The 22,150-nt window shown below is 42.0% G+C and overlaps 1 protein-coding gene across 4 annotated transcripts in view; it reads left to right on the top strand.

Moving 5' to 3' along the window:
* The window catches only part of VPS53 (VPS53 subunit of GARP complex), a 125,459-nt gene that overhangs the window by 2,400 nt on the left and 100,909 nt on the right, over positions 1-22,150 (top strand). For all 4 annotated transcript variants that reach the window (XR_003791911.1, XR_003791913.1, XR_003791912.1 and 1 more), the window contains exons 3-4: positions 2,905-2,954; positions 6,874-6,940. Coding sequence is in view for 1 of the 4 variants with exons in the window: in XM_029211579.1 (XP_029067412.1) it covers positions 2,905-2,954; positions 6,874-6,940 (117 nt within the window). In the remaining 3 variants the exon portion in view is untranslated. The remainder of the gene's footprint in view (positions 1-2,904; positions 2,955-6,873; positions 6,941-22,150) is intronic.

The raw sequence follows: 22,150 nt of genomic DNA, 5'->3' as shown, positions 1-22,150 counted from the left end.
CTGTATAGTGAGCATATTATTAGAAATCGTACCCTTAGGTTGAAAGCGTCTGTCCTGTTGCCCCCCGACCCCCAATTTTCTGTAGTAAATTGGGAAGTAGAAAGGATTTTTCGAATGTAATAGGGGAAAAATGGGAATGAGGTAGGCAGGATAAGCCTGGATTTAGAAAGCTACTTTTATTCCTATTTCAAGATGTAAATTTCAGAACTTTGATTTCTAGCCCAGCAGACTGTGGGTGGTGTTGGCCCCTTTATCCTGTACTGGGAGTAAGGAGGAAGAGCCAGTTTTAGTGGTAAGGAGGGTAGAAGTAGGGTGTAAAGGTGAGCTCAGTTTTGAACATATTTGGGCCATCCAGGTAGAAATACATAGTTGGATATTTGAGACTGGAGCCCATCATTGCCATAACTGTTAATATTTTGGCATATATCCTTCCGAACGTTTTCTGATGGACGTCCAAATTTTAAAATAAATTTGGAAAAAATGGTATCATACTGTGTGATTGTCTTTTCTGAGATTTCACAGATAGCCTTTAGAACTCATCTTTTTCTTTTTTGGCCGCACCATGTACAGCTTGCAGGATATTAGTCCCTGACCAGGGATTGAACCGGGGCGCTTGGCAGTGAAAGCGCCAAGTCCTAACCACTGGACCGCCAGGGGATTCCTAAGAGCTCATCATTTTCTATGAAAGACGAATTCTAGGAATTAGCTGGAGATAGAAATTTGGAAGCAATGGTATAAAGATAGCAGTTTTAGCCACAAAAAGATTTAATTTACCCCAGCCTATCAAGACAGCTAACTCACCACAACAAATGGTTAGATTTGAAAATTATGTATATAGGGAACCACCAGGTTCTCCCTTCTTCCTGATAAATTTTTGTGGGTTTTTGTTTTTAAACTACTGAAGGTAGCATAAGACATTTGTTGTTCCACAGATTCAGTTATATGTCTTGTCTAATTATGTCCCCACATCCATGGTGATGTATAGGGAAGTTTCTTAGGTAATTCAGGAAATTTATGATACAGGGGTACCTTTATTTCCCCAACCCCAGATTTATACCATTTTCCAACCCAGATTCTCATGGACCTTAATTAAAAGGTAATAGAAAGTAAGGGCATGATTTACAGTTTCTTTCAACTATTGCTAAATCTTGGGCAAAATCCATCTATATACCTCATGGACATTGCAGTAGTTGCATTGTAGCTGTGGCACAGGGGCTTAGTTGCTCCGTGGCATGTGGGATCTTCCCAGACCAGGGCTCGAACCCGTGTCCCCTGCATTGGCAGGTGGATTCTTAACCACTGCACCACCAGGGAAGCCCTTGTTCATTTATTTTGTTTTTTTGTTTGTTTGTTTTCTATATTTCACATATGAGTGAAATCATACAGTATTTGTGCTTCTCCGTCTGATTTATTTCACTTGATACCCTCAAGGTCCATCCATCTTGTCATAAATGGCAAGGTTTCATCTTGTTTTATGTGTGACCTGGTTCTCTTATCAGACCTGTGCCTGGAAGGCTCCTGCCTCTTCCTGCCAGCACAGGTTGCCGGTAGCAATTTAGAAGCACAATTCCTGCATCACCCCCAATTCCTTCTGAGGTAAAATATCTATCGGGAGAGAGGGAAAGAGGACTTACAAAATTATATTTTGAAAACTTCAGTTAAAATGGTGCTATAAAATTGTACCATCTCTATTCCATTAGGGGGCACCCTTTCCTCATGTTTTCAGCTCACTAAATTGGTACTAGTCCATTTGTTTTTATTGTCATTGTCTTAAAAATAGAAATAACTGTATTATAATTGCAATAGCAGTGCATTGTCAATATAGAGCAATTAGAAAATACTCATAGGCAAAAAGAAGAAAAACTTAAAATCCCTCTTCTTCATAGATTACAACTACTGCTACTGATTTCATAGGTTACAGCTACTAATATAGACTCTAAGTACTAGTGTTTATCCTTCCAGGCTTTTTTCTAATGGACCTAGACACTTAGAAAAAAAACAGAGGTATTTATTTATTGACGTTTAACATAATGTGGAGGAGTATACAGATCCTAAATGTACAACTTGATGAATTTTCACCAAATGAGTAAAGCCAGGTAACCACCACCTAGACCAAGAAATAAAACATTAATAAAGTAGCCCCTTCTTGCCTCTCCCAGTCACTGCCTCCCCCAGAGTTAACCACTATCCTGACTTCTAATGCAGGAGAATAGTTTCACTCACTTTTGAAATACTATAAATGCAGTCATACAGTATATGCTCTTGCGTCTGGTTTGTGTATATGTGTGTGTGTGCGCACGCAACATCATGTTAGTAAGATTCATCCATGTTGTTGTCTGTTGTAATCATTCATTCATTTTTGTTGCTATGAGGATTTTGTTGTACGAGTTTGTCACGATCCTATATACCAGGGGTCAGGAAATTTCCTGTAAAGGTCTAGATAGTAATTTTAGGCTTTATGGATTATTCAGTCTCTGTTGCAGCTACTCAATTCTGTCTTTGTAGCTCAAAGGCAGCTGTCGATAATATGTAAACGAATGGACATGGCTGTTTTCCAATAACCTTTATTTATGAAGAATAGATTCCAGGCTGAATTTTGCAGTTGTTGCCAACTACCGCTATACTTCCTCCGCCCTCCCACCCCGGCTGCACTGCAAGGCTTGCGGGATCTTAGTTCCCTGACCAGGGATTGAACCCATGCCCCTGCTGTGGAAGCGTGGAGTCCTAACCACTGGACTGCCAGGGAATTCCCTATATATATATATTTTTAAGTGAAAATTGTATCATACCGTGTGATTAGTTTCTTTGAGATGTCATAAATAGCCATTATAGTTCATCATTTCTCTGGAAAGAGGAATTCCAGGAAGTGAAATAATAGCTGGCACCTTTCCTTCTTTATTGTAGTCTCTGGCAAACATCGATGAAGTCGTGAACAAAATTAGACTGAAAATAAGGTAAGTAACACCGTGTGATTATTAATAATTAATGAAAGTATGCTGTTCATTTAGTTAATCACATTCTGGATCACACTTATCTGTAAGAACACTAAAATCTCAAGTTTGCTGTAGATGGTAATCTTTTTAAAAACAGTATTTTTTTCTGGGTTTCCATATGAGCCTTGTGGCAAAGAACTCGATTCTTTGATCAGTCTTCAATTATTTATTTTAAAAAAAAGAAGGAATCTGTAACAGGCTGTTCAAAACAGTTGATTATAAAAGGAGACAAAAGCATTTCTGCTACATTTTTAGTGGCTTTATTTCCCTAGCAGATTTACCCTTTTTTTTTTTTTTTTTTGTATTCCCAAGGCTTAGATATGAAGCTGGGCTTACATATCCCTTGGCCATGTATCAGCTAACAATGTGGTCAGATCTGCTGGTTGGTGTGGGTGGTGTCCCAGGACTAAACATTGTGATTAATCTAGGATGTCTAGGGTGGTCATCAGATGTCCTTTCTGCCAAATAGCCTTATTCTGGTTTATCCATGTCTGAATTTCCAGTTTTGACACATGGTAGATACTCAAAGTTTGTTTGTTGTAATTATTATTGTAATGGTTGATGTTATTACTTTAAATATAGTTTTTTTGTTGTTGTTTTTTAACTTGTGATGAGGAGAAGCCTTCATTTTGAATCCAGGAGATGATTTTTTTTCCCTGACAACCTTTGGGTTTTTAGGTGAAGACCTCTGCCATTAATGTTTTGTTCAGTTGGGTGCCTTAAAAAGTACAAAGAAGGGACTTCCCTGTTGGTGCAGTGGTTAAGAATCTGCCTGCCAATGCAGGGGACACAGATTTGAGCCCTGGTCTGGGAAGATCCCACATGCTGCAGAGCAACTAAGCCCGTGCGCCACAACTACTGAGCCCATGTGCAACAACTACTGAAGCCCGTGTGCCACAACTACTGAAGCCTGTGTGCCTAGAGCCTGTGCTCTGCAACGAGAGAAGCCACCACACTGAGAAGCCCACACACCACAATGGAGAGTAGCCCCTGCTCACCGCAACTAGAGAAAGCCTGCGCACAGCAATGAAGACCCTATGCAGCCAAAAATAAATAAATACAAAGAAGCCTGTTGATTGTTTCGGTGGACTTTAGCTGTAACAGCGGTAGTAGAGACCGCTAAGTTTTATAAGGTTTGCACAGAAAATGAAAATTCCCCCATGATCCAAAAATCACTTGCGAGGGGCTTCCCTCGCTGTCCAGTGGTTAAGACTCCGTGCTTCCCAACCTAAGTGTCCATCAACAGATGAATGTGGATAAAGAAGATGTGGCACATATATACAATGGAATATTACTCAGCCATAAAAAGAAACGAAATTGAGTTATTTGTAGTGAGGTGGTTGGACCTAGGGTCTGTCATACAGAGTGAAGTAAGTCAGAAAGAGAAAAACAAATACCGTAGGCTAACACATATATATGGAATATATAAAAAAAAATGGTTCTGAAGAACCTAGGGGCAGGACAGGAATAAAGACGCAGATGTAGAGAATGGACTTGAGGACATGGGGACGGGGAAGGATAAGCTGGGACAAAGTGAGAGAGTGGCATGGACTTATATATACCACCAAATGTAAAACAGATAGCTAGCGGGAAGCAGCCGCATAGCACAGGGAGATCAGCTCGGTGCTTTTTGACCACCTAGAGGGGTGGGATAGGGAGGGTGGGAGGGAGATGCAAGAGGGAGGAGATATGGGGATATATGTATATGTATAGCTGATTCACTTTGTTATAAAGCAGAAACTAACACACCATTGTAAAGCAATTATACTCCAATAAAGATGTTAAAAAAAAAAAGACTCCATGCTTCCAATGCAGGGGGCGCGGGTTCGATCCTTAGTTGGGGAACTAAGATTCCACATGCTGCGCGGCACGGCGTGGCCAAAAAAATCCCAAAACAACAACAAAAATGAAAATCACTTGCAAGCCAGTTATTTTCAGCTTTCTCTCACCATACCTTTGACGGTTCTTCAAATGAAAAATGACATAAATGACATAAACTGACATAAAATCCTCGGGTTGAGATGCCATTAAATGGCCCCTGTTAAGCTGCAGGAGAAAGAGGAAGTGGGGGCCACAGATCTGCCTCCTGCAGATCAGGGCCCAGGTGACGAGGCATGGATTTCATATAGCACCTGCTCCTCATCCCTTTGAAGGTTCCTAGGATGCTACTGAGGAAGGATTTTGTGTGGGCTACTTTGAATTCTCTGGCTTGTTCCCATAAAGTTTCAGCAACTTTGTCATTTCTGGTTTACTCCATGACAAATACTAAAAGTTACATTGGTCCTTTTGAATGGCTCTGAACATTAAGTGAAAATAGCCTTTTAAAAAATAACAAAGGTGGCTCATCAGTCTGTGCTGGGCTTGGCTTCTACACTACTGTCGCTGCCCCCTCACTGAGGTCCAAGGCCTCACTCTTCCTCCTGTCATCCAGACATCTTTGTTTTTTCTTGTGAATAAGTAGCTGCAATCTGAAAACATTGATGGATATGTTACTAACTTTTTAAAAAATTAATTAATTTAGTTTTGGCTGAGTTGGGCTTTCATTGCTGCACATGGGCTTTCTCTAGTTGCAGCGAGCGGGAGCTACTCTTCGTTGCGGTGCACGGGCTTCTCATTGCTGTGGCTTCTCTTGTTGCAGAGCACGGGCTCTAGGTGCGTGGGCTTCATTAGTTGTGGCATGCGGGCTCAGTAGTTGTGGCTCGTGGGCTCTAGAGCACAGGCTCACTAGTTGTGGTGCATGGGCTTAGTTGCTCTGCAGCATGTGGGATCTTCCCGGACCAGGGATGGAATCCATATCCCCTGTATTGGCAGGCGGATTCTTAACCACTGTGCCACCAGGGAATCCCAGCTTTTTTTCTTTTGGTCAACCTGGAATCGAGATTTTTTTTTTTTGAATTTTATTTATTTTTTTATACAGCAGGTTCTTATTAGTCATCCCTTTTATACACATCAGTGTATACATGTCAATCCCAATCTCCCAATTCATCACACCACCACCCCCGCTGCTTTCCCCACTTGGTGTCCATATGTTTGTTCTCTACATCTGTGTCTCAATTTCTGCCCTGCAAACCGGTTCATCTGTACCATTTTTCTAGGTTCCACATATATGCGTTAATATACGATATTTGTTTTTCTCTTTCTGACTTACTTCACTCTGTATGACAGTCTCTAGATCCATCCACGTCTCTACAAGTGACCCAATTTCGTTCCTTTTTATGGCTGAGTAATATTCCTTTGTATATATGTACCACATCTTCTTTATCCATTCGTCTGTCGATGGGCATTTAGGTTGCTTCCATGACCTGGCTATTGTAAATAGTGCTGCAATGAACATTGGGGTGCATGTGTCTTTTTGAATTATGGTTTTCTCAGGGTATATGCCCAGTAGTGGGATTGCTGGGTCATATGGTAATTCTATTTTTAGTTTTTTAAGGAACCTCCATACTGTTCTCCATAGTGGCTGTATCAATTTACCTTCCCACCAGCAGTGCAAGAGGCTTCCCTTTTCTCCACACCCTATCCAGCATTTGTTTGGAGATTTTCTGATGATGCCCATTCTAACTGGTGTGAGGTGATACCTCATTGTAGTTTTGATTTGCATTTCTCTAATAATTACTGATGTTGAGCAGCTTTTCATGTGCTTCTTGGCCATCTGTATGTCTTCTTTGGAGAAATGTCTATTTAGGTCTTCAGCCCATTTTTGGATTGGGTTGTTTGTTTTTTTAATATTGAGCTACATGAGCTGTTTATATATTTTGAAGATTAATCCTTTGTTCATTGATTTGTTTGCAAATATTTTCTCCCGTTTTGAGGGTTGTCTTTTCATCTTGAAGGAATCGAGATATTTTAATGATTTGTATCCTTTAACTTTTTTTGCTAGGAGACTGGATGACAGCATTCGAACTGTCGTAAGAGGTCAAACAAATGTGGGGCAGGATGGCCGGCAAGTAAGTAACTTATTCCTTCATATTAAATATATCCCGATTTCTTCAAGGCCCCACAACCAAGTGACCAAAATATTGATCTGCCTGCTTACAGAGTACTTCCTTAACTGATCAGGAAACTTGCATGACTTGTCCCACTAGTAGCAGGGGGAGGCTGCCCAGACCAGCCATGAGCTGTCACTCAGCGTCCCTTGGACCAGAAGCATATATTGTAGCACAGCTCACCCAGGTCCAGGGTTAAATGCATGCTGAAATGAGAAAACCGAAGTTTCCTTGGCTTTCTCCTTAATGTCGGACGTCTCTGAGCCCTCCTTTATTTTGTGTACTGTGGCCTAACAAGGTCGCTGCATTTATCTATCTGCTAAGTTGTTGGGATTTAGATATTAGTTTTTTTAAAAAAATATTTATTTAGGCTGCTCTGGATCTTAGTTGCGGCATGCAAACTCTTAGATGTGGTACGCATGCGGGATCTAGTTCCCTGACCAGGGATTGAACCCGGGCCCCCTGCATTGGGAGCACGAGTGTTACCCACTGGACCACCAGGGAAGTCCCTCATATTACTTTTGTTGCTGCAAAAGATAGCAGTAACCTGTGTGTCAAAAGACATTATCAACAGAGTAAAAAGTCAACCTATAGAATGGGAGAGAATATTTGCCAATCATATATCTGATGAGGGATTAATATCCAGAATATTTAGAGAACTCCTAAAATTCAACAACAAAAAAGCAAACAACCTGATTAAAAACTGGGCAAAGGACTTGAATAGACATTTCTCCAAAGAAGATAATATGAATGGCCAACGAGCCCACGAAAAGATGCTCAGTATCACTAATCATTAGGAAAATGCAAATCAAAAGTACAGTGAGGGCTTCCCTGGTGGCACAGTGGTTGAGAGTCTGCCTGCCGATGCAGGGGACGCAGGTTCATGCCCCGGTCTGGGAAGATCCCACATGCCGCGGAGCGGCTGGGCCCGTGAGCCATGGCCACTGACCCTGTGCATCTGGAGCCTGTGCTCCACAATGGGAGAGGCCACAACAGTGAGAGACCCGCGTACCACAAAAAAAAAAAAAAAAAAAAAAAGTACAGTGAGAGTGGGACTTCCCTGGTGGCGCAGTGGTTAAGAATCCGCCTGCCAGACCTACTAGAGAATGGACTTGAGGATATGAGGAGGGGGAAGGGTAAGCTGGGATGAAGTGAGAGAGTGGCATGGACATACATACACTACCAAACGTAAAATAGATAGCTGGTGGGAAGCAGCTGCATAGCACAGGGAGATCAGCTCGGTGCTTTGTGACCACCTAGAGGGGTGGGATAGGGAGGGTGGGAGGGAGGGAGATGCAAGAGGGAAGAGATATGGGAACATATGTATATGTGTAACTGATTCACTTTGTTATAAAGCAGAAACTAACACACCATTGTAAAGCAATTATACTCCAATAAAGATGTAAAAAATAAATAAAAGAAAAAAGAAAAAGAATCCGCCTGCCAATACAGGGGACACAGGTTCAAGCCCTGGTCTGGGAAGATCCCACGTGCCGCGGAGCAACTAAGCCCATGCGCCACAACTACTGAGCCTGTGCTCTAGAGCCCGCGAGCCACAACTGCTGAAGCCCAGGTGTCTAGAGCCTGTGCTCCACAACAAGAGAAGCCACCGCAAGGAGAAGCCCACGCACCGCAACGAAGAGTAGCCCCCGCTTACCGCGACTAGAGAAAGCCTGCGCACAGCAATGAAGATCCAACAAAGCCAAAAATTAATAAATAAATAAAGTGTTTCTCTTGGAAAAAAACACAGCATTTATAAAAAAAAAATGTACACTGAGATACCACCTCACACCGATTAGGATGACTGCTATCAAAAAACCAGAAAACAACAAGTGTTGGCAAAGATGTGAAGAAATTGAAATGCTTGTGCGCTGCTGGTGGAAATGTAAAATGGTACAGTTGCTGTGTAAAACAATACAGCGGTTCCTCAAAAAATTAAAATGAATTATCATATGATCCAGCAGTTCTACTTCTGGGTATATACTCAAGAGAATTGGAAGCAGGGTCCTGGAGAGATACCTGCTACCCCCATGTTCATAGCAGCATTATTCACAATAGCTAAAACATGGAAGCGACCCAGGTGTCCATTGGCAGATGAATGGATAAGCAGAATATGGTCTGTACATAATTGGAATATTATTCAGCCTTAAAAAGTTAAGAAATTCTAAAAAAAAAAAGGGGGGGGACTTACCTGGTGGTCCAGTGGTTGAGACTCTGAGCTCCCACTGCAGGGTGCCCAGGTTTGATCCCTGGTCAGGGAACTAGATCCCGCATGCTGCAACTAAGAGCCCACATGCCGCAACTAAAGATCCCGCATGCCGCAACTGAGGATCCTGCATGCAGCAATGAAGATCCCATGTGCTGCAACTAAGACCTGACACAGCCAAATAAATAAATAAATAAATATTTTTTTTAAAAAAAAAAAAAGGAAAGAAATTCTGACATCTGCTACAGCATGGATGAACCTTGAGGACATTATGCTAAATGAAATAAGCCAGTCACAAAAAGACAAATATCGGATGATTCCACTTATATGAGGTACTTAAGAGTAGTGAAAATCATAAAGACAGAATGTATAATGGTAGTTGCCAGGGGCTGGGGGAGAACGGGGAGTTAGTGTTTAATACATGTAGAGTTTCCGTTTTACAGGATGAATTATGGGGATAGATAGTGGTGATGGTTGCACAACAGGTCAATGAAACTGTACAATAAAAAATGGTTAAGATAGTAAATTTTATGTTATGTGTATTTTACCTCAATAAAATTTTTTTGAAATCAAGATGGAAATAAAGTTGATATATTGCAAAAAAAAAAAAAAAGAAAGAAAGAGAGAGAGATAGTAGTAACCTGACACAGCTATAATTCCTCATACCTAGTTTTGTTGCCTAGCAGGTAACTGTCGATTCGTTTCAAAGTTTTATAGTTCTTTTTGGATCTAGCTAAGGAGGGCTGTTGGAAGGGGATGCGGGGGAGAAGCATTGTACGGGGAAGAGGTATTCTTCAGTGACTGGGGGGCCAGATGTTATCTGTTAACCATTTTTCCTTTTCATCTGGATTCTAGTCTTCTGCTTAGACGTCCTATTTCGGAATTGCTGTCGTAACAGAAGCGCTGATCGTGCCCTGTCTAGTCTTCCCTTACAGTGTCCGACCTGACCTCTTCAACAGTAATTCAGTTAGGTCGGCTGTGTGCGCCTCTCAATTCTGTTATTTGTCCTGTTTTGACATTATTTAGTATATAGCCAATTTTTTTTAATGTTCATTATGCTGCCTACATTTTATGGGGGTAGCGTGTAGTCCTATGATCTCTCATATTCCGGTTTCCTCTGGTAGCTCACAGGTGTTATATAAGTCTTTTTCCTTTTCTCTTACATATTTAGTTTTATCCGCTTCTCTATTTTTCCTACATTTTATGACTTTCTTTTTCCTCTTACTCGTCATCTTCCGTTGGCCTGTTTGTAAGGAGTCTACCTTGTAGTTATTGTCAATATTTGTGTGTAGACATCTTAGTTTCCCGCAACTGATCCTATTTCCTGGCCTTGCTTGGTTCTTAGTCCTTATTGCTTTGGTTTTTGTTTATTTAGGTCTCTCCCATGAAGCGTCGCCTCTCTGGCAGGTGAGGCCTGTGTAAATAGGGCCCTTAGACGTAACAAAGAGTAACAGGGTAGCCGGCCAACACTGTAGCCTCATTCTGCTCTTTCACTTTCCGACATATGTCTGGTCATGTCATCGACACAGCCCACAAACCCCTGTGGGCTCTCTACCAACTTCAATCCAAGTTCCTTTGCATGGCATTGAAGGCCTCAATCTACCTTTCCAGTTTTGTCTCCTGCTGTGACCCATCCACGCTGGAAGCGTAGTGCTCTCCCAAGCATGCCCTTTGCTTTCTGGACCTGTGCTTATGTTCTTCTTTTTGCCTAAAATGCTCTCTCTCCTCTTTTTCTTCCAGTAGCTTCACTTCAAGATCATACCCAGTTCAAATGCTACTTCCTTTATGAAATTTTCTGTTTGGCTCAACAGTATATACCAAAGGAATCAGAGTTTTAGAACCCTAAGGGACTTGGAACTCATCTGGTCCACTCCTCTCATTTCACAGATGAGAAAATCGATCCCAGTATCCATCAGTTAGATGTACAGTCTCTCTGTCCACGAACTCCCACAGTCCTACGCCCGTGCTTTTGATTTGGCTTTCGTGATCTGCTCTGACGTATCAGTGAATACATCTTGTCCCTTTGGCTCGTGTATAAGGTCCTTGAGGCAAAAGCTGTATCTCCCTCATCTTGGCATTTCTCAGAACACATAGGCCACCTGCAATAACATTTTATTCAACTGTATTGAATATTAGGTTTGTGGGAGAGTATTTATTATTTGTAAATAAACAAAAGCCCTCTCCCATAAAACATCATTTTGACCAGCGTGTGTGTTCCTTTAAAGATGTTTAAAGCTTGATTTGTTTATGACTAGTCCCAGCTTACTACTATTTGACATAACAACACTACTGTTTAGTGTGTTTCCACCTATATTTAGAAAGGCTCACTAGAAACCTTGAAATACTTCAGAGAGTTTCAGGTATTTACAATTCCAAGAATGTGAAAATAAAGTGAATGATTCATTAGCACTTTCTGTTGGGTCATGCTGTGTAGATATATGTATCTTTTAGTTATTTATGTTTTAACCTGTGGTCACAAACGAGCGTTATTGGAGAGGCAGGCCCAGAATTAGACAGCCTGGAGGAAAGTCGGCCCTCCCCACCTTCACATGTTAATAGGTTACAGGTTGCTGCAGCAAAGGCAGGCCATATTTCAGAGAGCAAGACCACATTTCAAGAACGTTTAGATAGCATTTCAATCTGTGATGGAATTTGGTATCCGTCTCCTTAGCATCCAGACAGAAAGGAAGCCCAGAAGAAGTAATTGCTTTTCCTGTCATCTCCTCCATCTGTGTTTTCCAACAGCTTGTAATGCAAGCTGAAGGAGAGACTTTTTTTTTTTTTCCAGGGAGCTTTTGAGTCCTATCCTTGTCATCTGCTAAGGGTGAGAGCCTTGCTGTCCAGCCCCAGCTGGCCGGTGGTTTGCTAAAGAGAGTCTCCATTTGACTGGCATGGACTCGGGAGAATTATGGATGTTCCAAAATATTGAGTTTTTAGGTCAGGAGGCCCCAGTTTCCCCTCTTCCCTGGAACGGAGGAAAGGTTTGCTTTCAGAACTTGTTTCCGAAGCTTCTGGGGAACAACTCAGAAGGGGAGAGCAGTAATATGGGCAAAAGGAAGTTTTCCTTTTATACATTTAATCTTGATTGTGTGGATCTTGAACAGATATGCTTTGTAATCCGTGTAAATAGGGGAAAGTGTTGACTTCACATTTGTGGTGTCTTAAAAGACGTCTTTAGCAGAAAAGTTCTTTTTGGAAAGCAGTGTTTCTGACTCAAAAATTATTTGTGGAGAGGGAGTGATTTAGAAATTGAAGACACAGTGAGTCAGTTGCTTTAGTTTCTCGAAATTTCTGAAACACCCGCCGCCTGGTTAGCACTCTGCTGCACGTTTTGGAGAGCCTTCGATGTCGACCACCTCCTGTGGGGGCGGACTTGAAGTGGTCTAGTCCGTGACCTTTTCTAACCAGAATGTGGTGCTTGTACAAAATTAATCCAGCACAGAATTCTCCCCATTTTTTTTTTTTTTTTTTTTTTTTTTTTTGCGGTACGCGGGCCTCTCACTGTTGTGGCCTCTCCTCTTGCGGAGCACAGGCTCCGGACGCGCAGGCTCAGAGGCCATGGCTCACGGGCCCAGCTGCTCTGCAGCATGTGGGATCTTCCTGGATCGGGGCATGAACCCGTGTCCCCTGCATCGGCAGGCGGACTCTCAACCACTGCACCACCAGGGAAGCCCTCTCCCCATTTTTATCTGTTGAAATCATCAGGCAGAAGCTTTAATTAAATGCCCACATGTTTGAAACTTTGTGGATGAGATGAGTCAATTCAGTAAGTACATGAGCTGATATGCTTTGAAACTTACACAGCTTCCCAAGAATTAAAATGGACAGCTTGAACAGAGGTAGAAAGAGAGGCAAATAGAGGAGTGGGTTAGAAGAAGAAAAAGTTGGCATGTGAAATTTCAAGAGTGGCCATACCTTTTTCAATTCCTAGTCAGCTCATTGAGAATCACCAAGAGAGGATTAGTCACAGGGCTTCCTTCCTGGGTTTCCTTCAGTATCTTGTGTGGAGCTTGGCTATAATTTAACTGTTGCATCACAGCAAGACTAAGGTGTGGGAGAGGAAGAAAATTATTATTGCCATCTTCAGCTCTGCTCACTAAAACTTTGATTTGGAAGAAGCATTAGATAGTTGTAGAACCACCTCCCACCCGGTTCAGGAATCCTTTCTATCACATCTCTGACGTTTCATTATTCTGTTTCTGCTTGGATTCTTGCAGGGATGGGGAACTCACTACTCTGTTGTTCCACAGGACTGTCTGTTCCAGTTTTGTACGGCTTTATTATTTTTTTAATAAATTTTATTTATTTATTTATTTGGCTGATTGGGTCTTTGTTGCTGCGTATGGGCTTTCTCTAGTTGCAGCGAGCGGAGGCTACTCTTCATTGCAGTGCACGTGCTTCTCATTGTGGTGGCTTCTCGTTGCAGAGCATGGGCTCTAGGCACGCAGGCTTCAGTAGTTGTGGCACAAGTGCTCAGTAGTTGTGGTGCATGGGCTTAGTTGCTCCACAGCATGTGGGATCTTCCCGGACCAGGGCTCGAAGCCATGTCGCTTGCATTGGCAGGCAGATTCTTAACCACTGCGCCACCAGGGAAGTCCCCTGTACAGCTTTAATTGTAAGAAAGTTCTTTTTCTTACACCGAATTGAAACAGTAAAAGAGACCTCACTGGGGCTTCCCTGGTGGCACAGTGGTTGAGAGTCCACCTGCCGATGCAGGGGACACGGGTTCGTGCCCCGGTCCGGGAGGATCCCACATGCCGCGGAGCGGCTGGGCCCGTGAGCCATGGCCACTGAGCCTGCGCGTCCGGAGCCTGTGCTCTGCAACGGGAGAGGCCACAACAGTGAGAGGCCCACGTACCACACACACACACACACAAAAATAGAAAATAGACCTCACTGTAACTTCTCACTGATCTTAGTTCTGCCAGCTGGGCAGGTGTAGACCTAATCCCTGTCCCTTATTATAGCTTCTAAAATTAAAAATGGATATTATGTTCCTTTCCGAGCATTCCTTTTCCTAGGCTAACCACTCTTAGTTTCTTCAGTTTTACGATATGATTTCTAGACCGATCATCCTGGTTGCCTTGAAGTTTGTCAGCATCCCTCCTGGCCATGGGTAGACATACTGTGTGAACATCCAGTGGGACAGTTTACCTCCTTGTTCTAGAATGGGCTTGTTAACTTGGGAACTGGGAGTTCAGGGGGGTCTTTCAACTCCCAGAAATTAATTGTAAGTTTTTATATGGATAGACGTATGTCTGGAGAGAAGACTCATTGATTTTTCTAGATTTTCTAAGGAGTCTGTGGCACAGTTCTTCCATTACCATGGATTGGGTGACATTTTTGGCAGGCGTATCACACGGTGGGCCTCTGCCGAGCTGTCAGGTATCTGAAACTTCCAGGTCAAGAGTTGCAAACAGATGCCCACAGAGCTAAGAAAGTTACCTAAATTGGCTCTGGTAGGTCAGGACGCATCTGCGGGCACCCACTGGGGGAGTGGATGCCCTGTCTAAAGGAGAGAGCCACAGCTCATTCCTCACCCACTGTTGTCATGTCTAAGCACAGACATGGAGTTTGCCAGATCTATCAGTTTTTCAAGAGAAGCCGGAAATTTGGATTTTTACGTGACTCTCCCCAATTTTTAAATGTTGGTTTAGCGTTTTTCACAAATACTTCAAAGGCCAAACAAAACACATCTGTGGGCCAACAGTTTGCAATATCTCCAATATTTTTTTCATACGAACTGCTTTTAAACTCTCCCCTCTTCTGTTTTTTTAAGGGATTCTTTGAAATTAAGTGCTGGACTTTATGTGTCTCACTCTTGGTTTCATCTTGCCAGTTCTGCCTAATTGTTCCAGCCTGTTGAGACCTTCTGGAATCTTGATGACCTTCCCATTTATCATGAGCGGATTTGCCAGATGGGCCTTCTATGTCTTCATTCAAGTTGCATATGAAAAGGTTGACCAGAATGGGTTCAGAGTCATGTGGCATGCTATTAGAGACTTCTCATTTTTCTCTTCTTATCCTCATTTTAGTAGAAAGTGCCAGGCCCAGGAGACAAAGGATTGTTTTTCCGGTCTTCGGTATCCGTCCAAGGCTGTGTTTCTTAATTTTTCCATGTTCTTCGTTTTCCTCAGCAAAGGAGGCTAATCATACTTGCCTTCTTCTCTTTTACATAGAGATATCGTAAAGATTTATTAACTAAATCAGCAAAGCATGTTGCCTTCCAAGGAGAAAGTGTTCTTTGCTTTTCAACCTCAAAATTAGTATATCATCTGAGTCAGGCCTTAGAGCAAAAATAATTGTGCTCTCCAAGACCCTGAAGTAGGTAGACGGACTTCGCAGCACAGCACCGATCTTCATCATGTGGCATTATCGCTTTGTAATTGTCAGCTCTCTTGCAAGACAGCTTGAATCTTCCCCTCCATCATTTCAAATATATCCTTTCTCTCATCTTTTCTTTGGGAGGAAAATGAAGCCCATCGATGGAAGAAAATAAAGGGCACTTAGTAGTAAAGGGACCAGGACTTCCCTGGTAGCGCAGTGGTAAAGACCTTGCGCTCCCAGTGCAGGGGCCCAGGTTCGATCCCTGGTCAGGGAACTAGATCCCACATGCATGCCACCACTAAGAGTTCGCATGCCACAACCAAGGAGCCGGCGAGCCACAACTATGGAGCCCACCTGCTGCAACTAAGGAGCCTGCCTGCCACAACTAAGACCTGGCACAACTAAATAAATTAATTTAATTTAATTAAAAAATACTTTAAACTAGTAGAGGGACCATAAGTAGTTTGGGGAGGAAAAAAAAAGGCAACTGTCACTTGCTTCCTCCTACTGAAACATACTAAATCTGAAGCAAGTGAGCTTTTTAAAATGTAGGCTCAAATTTTTCCATTTGTGACCAAGAATGGTTAGGCATTTTTTGGTTTCTTTTAGATTTTTTTTGAATTATATTTTTCAGACTGCAGACAACACTGAATGAGCTTCAGCAATCGCTAAGGTGTGAGAATCGCCTGGGAGTGCAGCACGCCTTGTGATTCAGTGGGGCCGTGCTGAAGTCAGGGTGTAGTTGAGTCTTTTGCAGGGGCCAGCGCCCCTGGTTTTGACTGGGACTCTCCGCCATTCCCCAACCAGGATTTCTTCCATCGGGTGCAGAGGTCAGGGTTGGCTTGCTTTTATTTGATAAGTTGCATCCAAGTGAGTGTTCAGTTTCCCATGCTTCTAGTGCACTGTTGGCTGTAGTTGAGGCAAGGACTCATCGAATGTCCAGTATCGAGCACTACAGGGGCTAGGTGCGGTCTTATCACTGTACTTCATCTTTTTTACTGCCTATGAGCCTTTATAGTGCTTTTAGGCAGAAGGACATGTCTGCTGCATATTAGAACCTCCTGCCACTTGTCCTCTAAGGTCTCTCATTTTTAGACAATCTGTAGGGAATCCAAACAGCTATCTTCTCTCTCCTCTGTGTACAGGACTGAGCTTGTATTTGGATTCTCTAAGGATTGGGGGAATTGGACACTGTCCCTAGTGTGACATTAGATGGCAGCCTGGTCAAATGAAAAAACCTGAGCCTTGGATTTAAAGTTTGGCTCCTGCCACTCTCTCTATCTGTGTGAGCTTGGACAGATTACTTCTCTGAACCTCAGTTTCTTCATCTGGGACATGGAGATGATAATACCTACTTCAGGGCGGTGGGGATTCGAGTTAACTAATTAAAAACACCAAGCACAACATCAGGCTCAGTCCTGTTTAGCAAATGGCCGTAATACTGCTGCTGCTGGTTATGAGGTAACCTTTGGAATATCCATGTTCCTAATTCTGTGCATCCAGGCATTTCTCAAGTTCCTGTGGCTTTTCCATCAGCTCCACTCCTTTCCATCCCTACCGCCCTGCTTTGAAGCACCTGTAGGTTTCCTTGCTCTGAAAGCCTCCTTACTGTCCCCTGGTGTGCTGTTCTTTGTGAATGGAAGTCGCAGCACAGCTTACCCGAGGCCCAGAATTGTTGCATCAGAGGTAGCGAAAGGCTCTGTTCTCTTGTTCTGTCCTTAAGACTTACCTCGGACATTTGCCAGGCTGCCCCTCACTCAGAGTTTTAAGGCTTTAGAGAGGTGGGTTCAGGCAAAGGTGAAGGTTATCAAGGCTTCCAGCCTTTCCTACAGTGCCCGTTAATCTCCTGCACATCTGCACCCCAAAGGGAGGCTCTTTCTGGTCTCCCCCTCTGCCTGCAGGTTTTCTCACGAGCACCCGGTGCAGGTCTTGGAAACGAGCCTGAGAGGGGTGCAAACTGCTGACTATGCAGTTCCCAGAGGTTCCACGCTGTTGCACTAGCCCCACACTTGGCCCTTAGCAATTTGTTAAAAACCATAGTTGATTCCTTCCTGTCCACTGGGATGGCATCTGCATCTTCCTCTTAGGCTCTGCCACATATGAAACAGTTCTTGGGTGTCCCCATCTGTTGGATTTCAGGAGACCTGGTTGCCTTCAGCTCTCTGAGGGGTTCAAGAAATGTTGTGATTTTACTGTTTATTTTTTTTCTCATTGTTAACGTTAGAGCAACACTCGAGCTTTCTTCATCTTGGGCAAAAGCACAACTGACCAGTGGATTTTCATGTAACATAGTATCAGAAGTTCAGTAATAAGATTTCAGATTCCACATTGCAACCGATCTTTAAGAATCTAGCACTCTTCCTCAAAAAACTTAAAGTAGAACTATCGTATGATCCAGCAATTCCACTCCTGGGTATATATCTGAAGAAAATTAAAACACTAATTTGAAAAGATACGTGCACCCCAGTGTTCATAGCTGCATTATTTACAATAGCCAAGATATGGAAGCAGCATAAGGTATCCATTGACAGATGAATGGATAAAGAAGATGTGATATATATATATGGAATGGAATATTAGTCCTGAAAAAAGAATGAAAAATTGCCGTTTGCAACAATATAGATGGACCTGGAGGATATTATACTTAGTGAAATAAGTCAGAGAAATACAAATACTGTGTGTTATTACTTATATGTGGAATCTAAAAAATGAATGAATATAAGGAAACAGAAACAGACTCACAGAGTGGTTACTAGTGGGGAGAGGGAAAGGGAAGGAGCAAAATAAGGGTAAGGAATTAAGAGGTACAAACTACTATGTGTAAAATAAGCTACAAGGATATAGTGTACAGCACAGGGAATGTAGCCAATATTTTATAATAACTTTTAGTGGAATATAATCTATAAAATTTCTGAATCACTATGTTACACATTTAAAACTAATGTAATATTGTAAACCAACTATACTTTGATTAAAAATTTTTAAAAAGAATCTACCACTTTCCAAGTTTTGATGTAGTTTCAAAAAGGATTGTCAGTAAGTACCTGAAAAGGATATTAAAATATTTCTTTCTTTTCTAACTGCAAATCTGTGTGAAGCCAGATTTTCATCATGTTTTTCAATTAAAACAACTTATCACAACAGATTCAATACAGAAGCATATATGAGAGTCCAGGTGGCGTCTATTAAAGCAGACACTAAAGATATTTGCAAAGTCACAGAGATGATGCCGCTCTCTCAAGAAATTTGTTTGGAGGAAATATAGTTATTTTTCATAAAAACATGTTATTTGTGTTAACATGTAATGGGTTTATTATTGTTATTTTTAAATGGATTAATAGATAAATTTTTTTTAACTTCTCAGTTTTAATTTCCAATATGGTATAGCTATAACCCACATAAAGTCTCTTTGGGGCCCTCAGTAATTTCCAAAAGTATCAAGGGATCCTGAGATAAAAATTTTTCGAAATACTCTTTCTGAATAATATTTCAGTGTTCAATACGTAGGAATGGCAGGCAGTTCGTTCTTGATTTTAGTGACTCTAGTGTATTTGTTCATTCGCTCCTACAGAAAGTCAGTGCTTTCTGCATGCTGAGCTCTGTTCTAGGCACTGGCGATAATGCAATGAACAGAGCCAAGACCCTTCTCCTCTAGAGCTGACACCAAGTGTGAAGGTCTCTCGTTTCCAAATTCTCTATTAAGGACTTATCCTCATGACCTTGGTTCACTAAGCCTGTTTGCCAGAAAAGAGATGTTGAATTTTATAATATGCCTTTCCATCTTCTTCTGATAGGAGCATATGGTTTTTCCATTTGATGATTAGCTTAGTTTTGTTTTGTTTTTAATATTTAACCCACCTTAAATACCTGCTGGGTCACAGTGTGTTGTCCTGGTATGTGTATCTGGGATTTTCATTCCTGTTCAAAAACTTCATTCCTTTTTCACAACTGAGTAATACTCCATTGCGTGTGTATACCACATTTTGTTTATCCATTCATGTGTTCATGGACGTGAGCAATGCCATAATGAACACTGACATACAAATATCTGAGTCCCTGCTTTCAGTTCCTTTAAGTATATACCTAGGGTGTGGAATGGCTGGATCATATGGTAATTTTTAATCATTTCAATATTTAATCTCCTTCACGTTAAATGGAAATGGAGACTTTTTTCCATATTGTTCTGAACTTTAATATATTCTTCCTCTAGACAAGCCTGTTTTGTCTTCATTTAATCCATACAGACGATGTGTTTCAGATTAGTTACAGGCTGAAGTTTTTGTGTTCAGTACCTAATAATAATACTGCTGCCTTCTCCGAAAAAGAAAACTACCATGATGATTTCTTTTAGTTAGCATGTCCAGCATTTGGACTATTTCCTTCCTGACCTTAGAAACACATCAAGTCCCACTTGTGTGCAACATGATTATTGAAAATGGTTTTAGGAAAATAGTATTGCCAAGGAGGAACACTGAAGTGTATTATTCTTCTGAGCCATCTCCATGTACATTGGCACTCTACAGGAGCCAACAAAGAAGGTCAAGCATAACTTTTGCCATCTGCTTGTTCCCATGTTAAGGGCAGTCACAAGTTTAAACTACAGTGTCTACATCTAAAGAGGAAAATGCTATTCATCACGACTGTAGCTGCTCTGGCTGTTACCCAGGTTACTCTTGCTTTTGACTGCTGGTTGTTAGTGATGGAAGGAAAATTCCACCCTTAGTTTGAGTTTGCCCATGAGAAAAATTGCAGTATTACTGCTGACAAGGTGAAACTTTCTGGGTTTTAGATCCTTGACAGGGGAAGTCATCCAGGTGTGTTTGAACAAAATGGATGGGAATTTGAAACTATGTTACTTCATGTAAGAACTTGACCTCCTTTTTTCTCTCCCTTCTCTCATCCATGGAAATACAGAATTTAGAGCAGCATGAATTCAGTTCTGTGGTGGTTCTGTCAACATTTCCATTCATAAATCCCTATTTTCAGGAGTCTGTAACGTAGCTGTAAAGTTTCCTTCACTCTAATTTGGGCTCTAAGGTCTCCTCTGGAAGGAGATTAGTTTTGCCAGACCAGAGATAATGCCTTTTTAGTCTGTTTTGGTTTGGTGTTCTATAGTTGTCTAAATCAAAGCTCTAAAATATACAAGACACTTAGGTCGTTCAGATAGCACTGGATCACATGCCAGGATTTCTGATTTTTGTTTCCTCTGAGCAGATGCTGTGTTCACCTCTAGGCACTTGTATGTGACACCTAGAATTTGCATGTTGGGCAAACTACGTGAGCGTCACTCTCATAATGGCCCCCAACCAGAAGGGGGATGTTCCTTCTACAGATATACTTAAAGATAGGTAAATCTGATGGTCCAAATACCATCTTCTATAAAACAGAAGAGGTGAATTGAGGGGTCTTTACGCCATCTCCGACCTAGTTCCTCACCCTTGTCTTCTTGTCAGACTTCTGAGCTCTTCTTGTTCTCAGCCACATGACAACAGTAGGGACAGACAGCCAACTATTATTCATATAATATCATTTATGCTCAGCCAAGTGCTATACTTTTTTTTTTTCATCGAATACTTGGAGATTCTGATATTTGGAGATTTTGGTTTCTGGATTAGCATCTTGTGGTCAAGTTCCAATACACTTGTCAGCCCTGTAATTACCCAGATCTCCAGAATGAAGAAGGTACTGCTGGAAGACTAATGTGTCATTCTTGATTGATTCACTATAAGCAAAGACACGTTTTGAGTTGCTTAGGCAGAAGGTACATTTTGATTTGTTTGTCTTAATGTATAGTGCTTATGTTTTATTACAATATAAATATGTTTATCTTGGGGAATGCCCTGGTTGTCCAGTGGTTAGCACTCAGCACTTTCACTGCCAGGGCCCCTGTTTGATCCCTGGTCAGGGAACTAAGATCCCATGAGCCGTGAGGTGCAGCCAAAAAAACCCCCCCCCAAAAACAAAACAAAACCAAAAAAGCAAATAAACATGTTTATCTTACATTCTGCAAAACATTGTTGCATCGATTACTTAATCCTCACAAAGATGTGAATTAGGCCACATAGATGTTATTCTCCCAATTTTACAGATGTAGGAACAGGCTCACACAGGTTCTGTGACTTGCCCCAAATTACACTGGGTGAGCTAATCACAGGTCCAGATTTTCTGATCTGGCCTTACCTGTGTATACCAAATTCTCTTTTTAAACAGGGACAAACTTTAAAAGCAGATTTGGGAGCCACTTTTTTTCCACTGCAGAACCTGGAAAGTTAACTGGTTCACAAGGGAATCCAAAAAGTGACAGTGACTGTGGCCTCCTTAACCAGCTGGGCCCCTCTCAGCATGAAGAAGAAACTGGAAGAGAGGAACTCCAGGAGGGAAGGAGAGAACTGAGCATTCACTGCACACCTGTGGTCCTGAACACATGGGACCCAATCCTGAAGGGAAGTGAAACAGGAAGAGAAAGTCATCCAGATGAAACCCCAAGGCGGGCCATAGCCTAAAGGGCTTTGGCACAGAAGGTGTCTCTACAAAGCAGCTGAAGGAGCATCCGGAAGTCAACCCCAAATGAAGCCCTGAATGAAAACCCGTAACACAGATGAGAGTTACTGAGTGACTGCAGTGGGGGACTTGAATTT

This window comes from Monodon monoceros, unplaced genomic scaffold (assembly GCF_005190385.1).
Source record: "Monodon monoceros isolate NGI ecotype Baffin Bay Population unplaced genomic scaffold, NGI_Narwhal_1 Super_Scaffold_9, whole genome shotgun sequence".
Classification (NCBI taxonomy): domain Eukaryota; kingdom Metazoa; phylum Chordata; class Mammalia; order Artiodactyla; family Monodontidae; genus Monodon; species Monodon monoceros.
Note: the sequence above shows the minus strand (reverse complement) of the source record. Positions and strands in the feature narration are given on the sequence as shown.